This window comes from Capsicum annuum, chromosome 2 (genome assembly GCF_002878395.1).
Source record: "Capsicum annuum cultivar UCD-10X-F1 chromosome 2, UCD10Xv1.1, whole genome shotgun sequence".
NCBI lineage: Eukaryota > Viridiplantae > Streptophyta > Magnoliopsida > Solanales > Solanaceae > Capsicum > Capsicum annuum.
This window is the reverse complement of record NC_061112.1, coordinates 148,222,221-148,234,021: the sequence shown is the minus strand read 5'-3', so window position 1 is coordinate 148,234,021 and position 11,801 is coordinate 148,222,221. Positions and strand designations below refer to the sequence as shown.

The window sequence follows — 11,801 nt, the reverse complement described above, 5'->3', positions numbered from 1 at the left end:
AAGGAGTACAATAAAGTGAACTCCAAAGAACCCAATATACATGAACCAAAGAAAGTAATGCCACTAAAAATGGATAAACTGAATTAAGTTTACTAACATTCACTTGAAATTGCAACGATAATCTGTTACCCTTTACTGTTGAATATCATGAGTCTTTAACAAACATCTTCAACAGTCTATAGGAGCAAACATGTAGAGGGTGGAGTACAAGGCAACCGAGCAGGAGGTAAACCTGCGGAATACTCACCACCGGCCAAGAAGAATGTGTTCCATGTCTCAAAGTCTATTTTCAAATTCTTCACAAATCGTTCACCAGTCATCAATTCATTGCATCATAATCATCTAACTTATCATTGTACTGCAAGACCTTTCTCCTAATCTTAGATGTATCTACCCACGTGATGAAGTCCTCCATATTTCTTGTCACAAGAAATGCTGGGTCAGTAACTGTTTCCGGTCCAACTCGAATATGACCTTGCTCTATGTATGTCACAGCTTCCTTCATGCGTTCAGCAAACTTCAGCCTCACCAAGATAGTGGACAACCTACGCCTGTGAATGAAGAATACATGCATGTCTATATTACCAAGAACAATATCTTTGCAAATTTTAATCAGGAGGAACAATATCATGCAATAACACAATTCCATTTATGACCAACTAGTGGTGACTTGCAACGTTGTCTTTATCAATAACCCAAGAAGAGTTGCAAAATGATTGCTTGTGCTTGGAAAATAGGCAATTGAGAGAGGTTCTTTTGTACGCACATAAAACTGCATAATGTTGCCTTTCAGAGATTTATACAAGTAGAAAATATAGAGAACTTTAATGCTTTCTTTCTTTCTTTCTTTCTTTTTGGGGGGTGGGGGTTGGGGGGTGGGGTATTTGCATAATATGGCCAACCCCGACTTGTTTGTAATTGTTGTAAAGAACGGTATAATATGAAATAGACAGAGCTCACTTACCTGCAAAAGGATGACACAGACAAATTCTCACACACAGCTAAGCTTCCCCTTTTAGTTGTTACGCCCATGCTATACCTGAGTTAACAAGACATCTATCAAAATTTGTAATTCCATGAAATCCATGCCAATAGCAAGTAAAGAGTGATAAGGGGGAAGTGCACTCACAGGGAAAAAGATTTGAGGAAAGATATTCAGCACAAGGAAACCGAGAGCAATAAAAACTTGTCTCCCAAACTAGAAAAGAGGAAGACGGAAAATGTTTTGTGCACATAAACTATGCTGCTAATCATCCTCTATGCATTAAATTCATATGATATAGTAATGCATAGAAATCAAACAAACAGACTATCAGAGGCAGAGAGAGACGTAGTCATCAACCATTTCAGAAGTAATCTCATGTTCGACAAGTATCTAACGCTCATTTATTGAAAACAATATCTCTGTAGTTGAGTTATTTTATAGCTACAACAGATTAAGGTCTATCACTCCAGCACCATTGTCTTCTTACAAGCCATTGTCTATATATCCTAAGCATAATTGTAGGTTTAAAGTAATTAGCCTACATAACGAAGGTCACAAGTTGCTATCCGGAGCTAGTTTTTTCGATAAATGAATTCAAATTTTAGAGAAGCAAACACACGAAGAAACCAAAGAATTCAACATCTACTCTATCTACATAAAAAATAATTTTGACCTTGTATATACAACATAATCTTTTACGCCCGTCCACGCACCCTAGCTCCCCATGTTACTAGTATCACTTCGAAAAATAGCTCTCAGTCGCTCACCACCTTAAATTATCAGGAGACTCGAAATTTGAAACTTATTACAACAGCAGCATACCTAGTGCAATTCCACATGCGGGGTCTGAGGAGAGTGGCGTGTAAGCAGCCTTACCCTCGGCTCAAGTAATGAGTATCGAAAACCAAGTGTAAAGCAAACATAGTAGTGAAAATGAAAAAAGGAAAATGCTGAAAACAAAGAAAGGAGAACAATAACAACACATAATACAATAATTGAAGCAAGGAAACAACATGTAATGCTAAAATGGAAGAAATAAGATAGTATGCGAATAATAATAATAATAAAAAAAATAGCTAGGACAGCAACATAATAATAACAAAGGGTAAAGCACTCACAGCTTCTCTATAAGAGCATCAGTCATCTCTATTCTATATGGATCTCTTGGGTCCATCTGCTTCAGTATATTCACTAGCTTCTGCACCGTTCTGCACAAACCGTTGTACCTAACATCGACCAAAAAACATAAACAAAACAAGACCAACAACAATTATACGAGCTTTATGAATTCATTGAATTATTATTGTTCTTAATTGCGAACATCAACATAAGAAGGAAAGATGCATACATACTTTTTGTAGTCGTCTCTGCCAGTAAGGAGGTAACGACGCATGACAGCAGGTTCTCTGTGACCGCCTTCTCTCTTCCATTCTAGAAAGTTGGCCTTCTTCACCAGCTTCTTCTCATGAAATTTAAGCTTCCTCATCTTCCTTAACTAAACTACTATGCCTACCGATTTCCAGTGCTACACAGTATGAGGTTTAACCTAACGAAGCAGAAGTTTCGGGTTGGGCCGATGGAAGCCCAACAAAATATAGAGGCCCAAATCACTTTTTGGTTCGATATTCAAAGTTTGCTAAAACAGAATTGGGTGGAGGGATTACAAAGTGCAGACCAAAGAGGTGACAATTCAGCTGAGTTACTAAAATTTCTCTGTCCAAAGTTTATAGTTGCTTCTTGAAATATAAACTAAAAAGTACTTTTTTTAATTGTGCGAGTGAAATATGAATAAAATACTCCTAAATAAATATGAAAAACACCTACAGTTCGAATTACACATTTAATTTTTTCATGTTTTAGTTTGAGGTTAACGTTTAAACCATTGTAATTAGAATTTCAAACCTTCAAATATAAAATTACTGTCCAGCTTTACTTCAGATTTCAGGTTTCAATAGTAACTTTCCTGAAATTGCAAAACTTACACGTGAAAAATGACATATTCCCTCCATTTTAGTTTATGTAGCATAATTTAACTCGACACGAAATCTAAGAAATAAAAGAAGACTTTGATATGTTTACTAATATTCTCCCGTCTCAATTACGTGATATAGTCTGACTTGGCATGAAATTTAAAAAAGAAAAACAAACTTTTGAAACTTGTGATCTAAAATAAGTCAGAGATATTTATGTGGCTATAAATCATTTCTTTGAGAGTAAAATGAATATTTTAAATTCAAATTGCAACTAAATGTAGAAACATGTTATTTTTTGGAGACGGACTAAAAAGGAAAGTGTGTCATATAAATTGGGACATCGGGAGTATACCCTTATTAAATGGAGACGGAATAAAAAGAAAAGTATGTCATATAAATTGGGACATCGGGAGTATACCCTTATTAAAGTACTTTTTGTTGACTTTTAAGAAAATATGACATTCCTTTGAACTTTTAAGTCCATTATTTAATTAAATGGACCATAAGTTTTTTTATTTAGTGAGATGATCTATTTTTCCGACAGATCTATTATCTGTCCGATAAATGAGAAAATAAAAATAGGTCATTTTGCTAATTACAAACTTGAAGAGGGTTGGATATTTTGCTAAATGCAAACTTAAAAAGGCTTAATAGCCAAATTTTCTCCGAAAAGTCTATCACATAAATTGGGACAATGGAGTTAGTGTTATTTGCTTATAAAATATCACAAATAAGTACGATAAATGAGTGCTAGTACAAATCTTTTACAATAAGATTGAATTCTCACTAAATCCTTCCCTTTTGTTCATTCAAGATTCTCCTCGGGCACTTAAGTTGATATTCAGATAATATTTGGTTGAAAATTTTGAACATGAATTCACTCTAAAAAGAAGTTGTGAATTAACAAGAGTTGGAAAGAAGGAAACATGTTACACTTTGTTAAATTAAATTAATAATATCAGGAAATATATACCTTGTTAGTGTATATAACTTAAAAGTCATATCCAAAAACACAATTCCATGTCAATTTGTTGATTCAACACTTTGCATGATGCTTTAATGTCTTTCCTATATCTTTTGTGCTGCAAAAATAAGCTGAAACTTTGAAACAAAGAATGAAAAGACAAAAGTGCTCATGAAAAGTGTCATTCAGCTTCTCTTTCATTAATGCCGGCCATGTTTCTCAATTCAACCTGCTGCTGTTCTATCCTACTTGCCATTCTTGAACTGTCATAACCTGTAAAGGACATGGTATCTTCTTTGACAAGGCGCTTCTGTCTTATTCTCAATATTGCATGTGAAATTTCGCCCATGGAAGGACGCTTCCTAGGTGTTCTGTGTATGCATTTATGTGCAATTGCAGCAAGACTCCTCACTTGCTCTAGACTGCATGTTCCAACAAGCTTCTTGTCCAGGATCTCGTCAACCCCATCTGAGCTCATGGCCGCCTAAGAGGTCGAGAACAAATAAGAGAATTTAACATTTGAAAAGAACAAAAAAAAAAAAATTCATGTGTTGGGATGATCTGGAAACTTACAAGATTTACATATTCCATTAAGTTCTGATGTGGATGAATAGCGGTGATTAGTTCAAAAAGGATAACGCCAAAGCTATATATGTCACTCTTTGTTGTAAACTTGCTTGTGGATATATACATTGGATCTATGTAGCCATATGTACCCTTAAGGCCTGAGTTGCGGCCATCATATACCTCTTCCTTTGAAAGCCCAAAGTCTGCAACCTAGTTATTAAGGAATTGGAGTCAATTATATCAGCTTATATGCAAAGGAAGTAAATAGTGATAAAAATTGCAGCAAACTTGAGTGTTCTTTAATTTTCTAACTAATTTGATAACGAATGATGCATGCGCCCCACTGACCTTAGCTCTCATAGAATGGTCTAGCAATATATTGGCAGACTTCAAATCACGGTGTATCACTGGGGGAACTGCCTGTTGGAAGAAATGTGAACCAAGAATAAGTAACCAGTCTTCTGACCATGGGAAATAGAAATAAATTGGTCAGTCAGCCTACCCCATCATGGAGATACTCAACGCCATGTGAAACATCAAGGGCTATTTGCACCCGATCTTCCCAACTCAAGCTGTATTCCTCACCTGAACATGCGCAGAACGAAAAAGTTCCATCACCTCTAGTTAGTTAACAAAAGGTTAAAAATAGAGAAGCCACACAGAAGGACAACAAGAAGCTCCATGGAATATATAACCATCGAGACAATTAACATTCAGATTATTTCCTGTTTACTGATCATCCACTCCAGATTCCTTTACGTGATGATTCCACGGGAATTTGTTTTTACATTGCAGATTTTTTGAGTTCATGTAATGTACACAGATGAATATAACAGTTGATAGTAGCAGCAGAGATGATTGCAAGTTGGAGGTTAAGCCGTTGCCCCTTAGGTACTCCGAGAGCTAGAAGAAAACAAGCTCTGGAAGCCCACCCCGTTCTTTTATTTTGGTTAATATAGAGAGAAAGAAATAGTATATTTTTAAGACAATGAAAATATTTGTTTCAATTCAAAGTTCTTTTTCACTTCTTTTGCTTGCCTGATTTTTGGGATACTTGATTCATATTTCAAAATCACATCTTTTCAGACACCTTGGTTCAGTATAAGTTGAAACCTTTAGTTTTATCCAATAATAAAAAACTCTCTTATTCAGAGAATGATAATTACATCTCTAAATTTAGCTGCCTGGAAAACAATCTTTTATGCCGATAAGCGCCCGCGGAAAGCTAAGACGAGCAAAATGTCTAGAAGTTTCTCATCATTAGTTATCTCCAATAAAGTAATGTTATCAACAAAAAAAGAGTAATACACTTACTGTATAAAAGGTTTTCCAAACTTCCATTACTCATGAATTCATAGATTAACATGCGATGTCCTTTATCAACACAATAGCCCACCAAATTTACTAAATTCCGATGATGAAGCCTACCTAGAAGTGTTACCTGCACAAAAACTAATCTAAATCAAAACTTTATCAAGAACATTCACCTTCATGAAAAAATACAAATAGAGGAGCATAATATGCATTATTGTACTATCTTAGAGTTGGAAATCCATATGTTTAATATGCATTATTGTACTATCTGAGAGTCGGAAATCCATATGCTTTCAATAATCTGTAAGACCTTCAGAACCTATATGACAGCTTCTTTTTGAACCCTTTTTTACCTAATGTAAATAGGAACTTTTTGCTAAATATGTCCTAAGTAAATCCATAATCCATGTTTCACCATCATCATATTAGCCCCTAGAAGACAAGTCTCATTCAGTTACATTAAAGTGAGGTAACATCATTTACGAGATAAAAGGTTCATTTGAGATACCCCTTTCATTCCTATATTAAGGTGGCAGATGTGAACTGGTTACTTACTTACAGTCTGTTTGGATGGTGGTTTGTCATAATGAATGGTACTGTATAGTATAGTACAATACAATAATTGGATAAATTGTATCGTTCATTGTTGTTTAATAACAGTTTTTTTGTTTGGTTTGATGGTATGGTATTGTATCGTAATGGGTAAGTTTACTAAAATACCCTTAATTATTATAAATTTTAAATTTATCAGCAATTATTTTATTAAAAATTTTCTTTCTACAAATTTATCACAAATCATGCCTTATAAATATATTAAGTTGTTAAATTCATAAAAATTCTAACAAAATTAAAATTTTACATTCACGAAATAAAATTTGCAGGGATGCAAACTTGAGTTGTATAGGAACAAACACAGTAAGAAAAACGAACTACTTGACCAAAAACTAGCCAATGTTCACTTGACCAAAAACAAAAGCAAGAAACCTTTCCCATTTTGTTTGGCTTCTCAAATCTACATGGTAAGGCCAGTGTAATTGTGATAGGCTGATAGCTACTCACATTTCCTCATAAGGATAACCTGGATTCAAGAATGTCACTCATCCTAGTTAACAGCAGCATAGCTGCAGGCAGCTAGTTATCCCAACTCAACACTCTCAAATCCGGGATCATTAAAGGGGCATGGTATTCTTAGACATTCGAGGACCAGTGGCCAATGATATATAAGTTTTATTGCCGGTAGCATAATATAACTAAGCTGAACTCCACATGACCTCGCCAAAATAGTTGGTGGAGTTGTAGAAAGGTTCAATGTATGGATTTCCACGGCAATATGAAGCCCGTTTTCCCACTCCCGACCAAAGTCAAAGACGGTCTCTGCTCCATTAACGAGCTTTCTTGAATACTCTGCATTATCCCAGAATAATATGGAGGCAGCAGCCATTTCAGCAGCGAGATTAGGCCCTCGAGTAGCTATTTGAACTGGGCGTTCATAGTTCATGTCTTCTGGCCTTTGCCAGCAGTAGTGATCATCGAGTGTTCTTGAATTATTTAAAGCACCACCAACCTAAGAGTAATGAAAATCAGAACCATTATGAATACAACTATTATGGTTCTTAACGTATATGGATCTTTTATTTGTGTTATGTTTTATTCTTACTAAATCAACATTGATTCCGAGCAATTGATTTTCTATTCTTGAAGGCTGAGCTAGATATGTGAAGTTATGCATTTAGGCACCATCTTCCATCGCATGTTTCACTTTTGTCCGTTTTATGGGGTTAAACTGGTATTGACTAAGTTCTCTTTGATCTGTAAAAATAATAAAAACTCAATAGTTGTATGGTTGATAAGGAAAGACATTTCTAGCTGCTTTTTCCCCTGAAGCTGTTGCTATATGTGGTTTATTTTTTTCCCATTTTTCACCTAAAAGTTGATTTTGGTTGTAACCTTCATCTAGTAAGAGTATCTGTGCTGATTCATTTATTCTGTTAGAAGTTAGTAAGTGGTATTGCTTTAAATTTCACCTTTATTTGGTTTTATTTCTTGTCGTGTAACTGTGTATGATGCACCGACGGGAAAAATCTAGTGAAGTTTAGTGTTATTTGTGTGTTCTCAACTCAACTTTATCCAGCCATGGTTCGGTTAATTGATGGAATCAATTTGTACATTTAATTTTCTGCCTTATAATGCATAAAACATACTTGAGAGGACGAGTGCAGAAGAAGAGACGGCGGAAGAAAAAAAACTCAGAGAAGAACAACACAACAACGCAGAGGAGAGATTGAGCATAAAAGCGTAAAACGAAGTAATATAGGGTAAAGGGTAAAATAGAATTAAATAATATTATATAAGGGCATAATTGGAAAAAAAAAACATGGGATACCACCAAATCGGTGGTTCTGTAAATTGGGGGATTTCATGGTTACCAAACCATGAAAAGATACCATACCATACCATATCGTGCCTTTTAGCCTTTTAGAAAACAATCAAAACAAACGTGGGTCCCTTGGTAACCATACCATGGGAAACCACCATCCAAACAGAGGGTTAGAGGGACCAAGGTGATGGATAGGATTATTTACTAGGACCAATGTCCAAATTTGATATAGCTCATCAAAACTGGCAGAAGAAATTGAGTGTCTCTTCCAAAACATTAAGATATTGGGATGGTAATGAGGTAATCCAGAACCTTTATAACTTGGATGCCCTTTTACCCCTGACATTAGGCATTGCATATTTTAAATACCCTCCTTACCGGGTTATAGGGTCTACACATGGATTAAAAGATTGAGCTCACAAATGAGGAATAGATTTACGAACAGTTAGATCTACTCTACATAAAAGAATCTAATCCAACCAAAGTTCTAAGACAATTAGTGGGTAATCCAAGAGTTACATAAAATCAGTTTTGGGTACCCTTATGCATCTAATGTATGTGAAATATTGTATATCTTGTACAAAATTCATTACGTTAACAACATTTGCATGTTAAAGGCTGGAAATATATCTCAATAAAAGGGTTATATAGATACAGGTTACAGCCATTCAAGTTTTAACAGTTCGATGAGGCAATAGCACATATAATAAGGATACTGCAGCAGAATAATTCTTCATACAAGTCGCAACATTGTTATTTTCCTTGGAAAAAATTAACGAGAAATTCATACCTCTGTAAAGAACTCCTTCTCTCCTTGTTTTGAGTCAGTAGCAAGAACTTTCACGGCAACTACTCCACCAGAAGGCAGTGTAGCTTTGTACACTGGGCCAAAAGAGCCTTGTCCCAGAATGGTTGTAAAGTTCTGGGTAGCTTTTTGAATGTCCCTGGGGTCCCACAAAAGATCAGCTTAGGCAGTCGACAGTGTTAAACAGTTTAATGTGGAAGTCATAGAGACGATGTATCCAATAAAAAATTATTTCACAATGTGAAGAAAAATGTCCAATTACAGCTTCAAGGCATTCTTCATAGCGATTGCCTAACACATTCAATGCATTCTTGATTGGGGGAAAGAAGCAACATTATAAAAAAATTTCCATTGCATTCTGACAATTGGATTACATAATCTCTTGACATGCTTATGAGATGACAAAGGGAGAAAGAACAGAGACTAAGGGGAGAAGAAGTGATCAGCTTGCCGCTAAGAAAAGAACCAACACCTGATGGCGATGTCAGAGAGAAGTTATAGAGACAAATAGAAAACTTTTTGACGAACATGGGATATTAAAAGTATCTATGTATGCTTTTATGCATTTAAATCGCTCGTACTCAATAGATATAGAGAAGAGGAAGCATGATTGAAGAGTTTCCCTTAGTTACTGGTTCGGATGCAATAACATGAAAAGCTGTTGAATCTACGGGACCCTCCCGCAAAAGATATCAATATCCCTTTAAGAGTTGTAGATTACATACTTGTAAGAGTATCTTGGTATTCCAGATGCTGAAACAAGGTGATCTTTACTAGGGTGACTCCACCAACTGTGTTGTGAATTTTTAGCAGGAAATCCTGACGTCTTAATAGCTACAGAATTCGACAGAGATGCACTAAAATCAACGCTTGTTTCAACTCCATTTGTCCGTATTGGAAGAGTTGCTATGCTTCGTTCGTTCGCATGGCCCTGAAGACGAGCATGTCTTTTGTACCACCGAATTCCAAAAAACACAAGTGATGCAATGAGAATTCCAAAAGCCACACCGACACAAATTCCAATAATAACTAAATCAGCTTTATGAACCATTCTTCAATCTTTTTCCAAAAGCAAGAAACTTGACCATGTTGCAAGACTACGATGGAGCTTATCTGTCATAACAAAGGTAAATATCATTCAGAGTGAATAGTGTACCTTCACCAGTCAATATACAAATTAAATGTTGAAGTAAGAAAAGCATTAAACTTGGAAGAACATATGGTTCTTGATAATATTATTCATATGGTTCTTGATAATATTATTCATACTGGTGTAAGGAAGAAATATTACATGTTGTTCGCTAAATTTGGCAAGTAATGAGCACCAAGCATCAGCAGGTCAATACAACCCCCATACCCCTGCAGGCACACTGTTCACACTGACACTAGGAAGAAAAAAATTCTTTTGATTAGGTAAATTTTATAAATGTTTGAGCAAGAAGATTCTACATTGTCAATTGAATTTAAAAAGTGTAGTACCCTCCCCCAGAGAAACATACAAAATTGTACACAAACCTATCTCATTTTGGCAGTGATCTAAACACCGTAGTTGCTTTTATTTTTACTCTTTTCCTAGGTAAAACTCCTAGAAGGATGAACACTTCATTGATATTACATTCGGGATTAATTGATTAAAAGCAGATTGATTTTTCACGGAAACTAAACCATGGCCACTGAGGCATTATCCCTACGGCTCCTCCATTCATCTTCGCATCAGAGACATTGATTGGTGTTGAAAAACTAACTTATTTTGATGGCATTTAACAGTGTAAGACCACCCCTAGATCAATAACATTAGCACATATAAACAAAACCTTGTCCCTCCAACACAAGGGGGTGGCCAAAATATACCCATTGAGTTTCCATGTGGAAAATACCCTGAAATCTAGTGAAAACAAAGATTTAAAACTTGTACTTACCCTTACAGACTACAATAATCATTCCTTATTTGAAAAGCAGTTTTCAAGAAAGCCTGCAGTCCAAAGAATTACGGTAAACAACTAGATCAGACGACTCTTTTCATTCACAATCAAAATCCCCCTTCACTCATCCAGCAAACAAACACGAAAGCAAGGAACTTTCTCCCTTAAATAAACATCTAGAAAATACATGTAACTAGAAATCAAGAATGAGGATGAAAAAGGGCATACCTAATGAAGAGCTGAAATTGGGATTTCCATTAATTAAAACAAAAAAGGCCTTCTGTAATATGAGAAAGAAACCGTAAAAGGGTGTGCTATGAATTGTGCTTTCGGTACACAACACAAGGAGGGAATAATGGAAAAAAGAAAAAAAAAAAAAAAAAAAAAAGCAAATGCACGCGGTTTACTAGAGACGTTAGCAAATGGGTGGGTATTTTAGTAGTAATAGTAGTGTAAAAGCAAGCATAATCCTACTAGTACATAGTTAAAAGAGAGTTTTCACAAAACTTGGACGACTCCGCCTTTTGTCTTTCGTTGATTTGTCAATGTCTTGTTTCTTTCTGTGCTGCTCCTTAGTCAATTTGGCTGTAAACTTCGGATTTATTAGTATGATAACTTCCTAATATTATTTTGTTCATTCATTTATGTGCCATTTTTAAAATTTCAAAAGTGAATCAAATTTCTCTTTAATCAAAATTCTTTTATATGTTTTTAAGTGGACGTTTCACCATAAAAACTAAGAATTTTGAAGTGGAAGTTGAAATTGTCCATGAATATTGGAGTTGTTTTTGAAATTTCACCAGAGAAAGAAGGTGAAAAGAAGTGAAAACAAATTTTTCTTGTTTTTCACTTTTTCAAATACAACTTCAAGTTGTATTTGAAATTCTAATGGTC

The 11,801-nt window shown here is 35.2% G+C and overlaps 2 protein-coding genes across 5 annotated transcripts; both read right to left on the bottom strand.

The window, feature by feature from the left end:
- Positions 1–37: 37 nt before the first annotated feature.
- Positions 38–2,809, bottom strand: LOC107860398 (U3 small nucleolar ribonucleoprotein protein IMP3). Its single transcript, XM_016705740.2, has 4 exons — positions 2,338–2,809; positions 2,104–2,211; positions 965–1,039; positions 38–551 (listed from the first exon to the last, which is right to left on the bottom strand). Exons 1-4 carry the CDS (start codon positions 2,469–2,471, stop codon positions 320–322), a joined length of 549 nt encoding a protein of 182 aa, XP_016561226.1. The 5' UTR covers positions 2,472–2,809; the 3' UTR covers positions 38–319.
- Positions 2,810–3,890: 1,081 nt separating this feature from the next.
- On the bottom strand, positions 3,891–11,461 carry LOC107860396 (calcium/calmodulin-regulated receptor-like kinase 2). Of its 4 annotated transcripts, XM_047407445.1 has the most exons (10): positions 11,136–11,461; positions 10,905–10,957; positions 10,277–10,370; positions 9,711–10,098; positions 8,971–9,124; positions 5,804–5,930; positions 4,992–5,074; positions 4,838–4,909; positions 4,496–4,699; positions 3,891–4,406 (listed from the first exon to the last, which is right to left on the bottom strand). In XM_047407445.1, the coding sequence occupies exons 4-10, from the start codon at positions 10,034–10,036 to the stop codon at positions 4,104–4,106; spliced, it is 1,269 nt and encodes a 422-aa protein (XP_047263401.1). In that variant the 5' UTR covers positions 10,037–10,098; positions 10,277–10,370; positions 10,905–10,957; positions 11,136–11,461; the 3' UTR covers positions 3,891–4,103. The 4 variants fall into 4 exon arrangements, with proteins under 4 accessions (XP_047263401.1, XP_047263402.1, XP_047263400.1 ...); XM_047407446.1 differs by lacking the exon at positions 10,277–10,370; XM_047407444.1 differs by lacking the exon at positions 10,905–10,957.
- Positions 11,462–11,801: the final 340 nt, after the last annotated feature.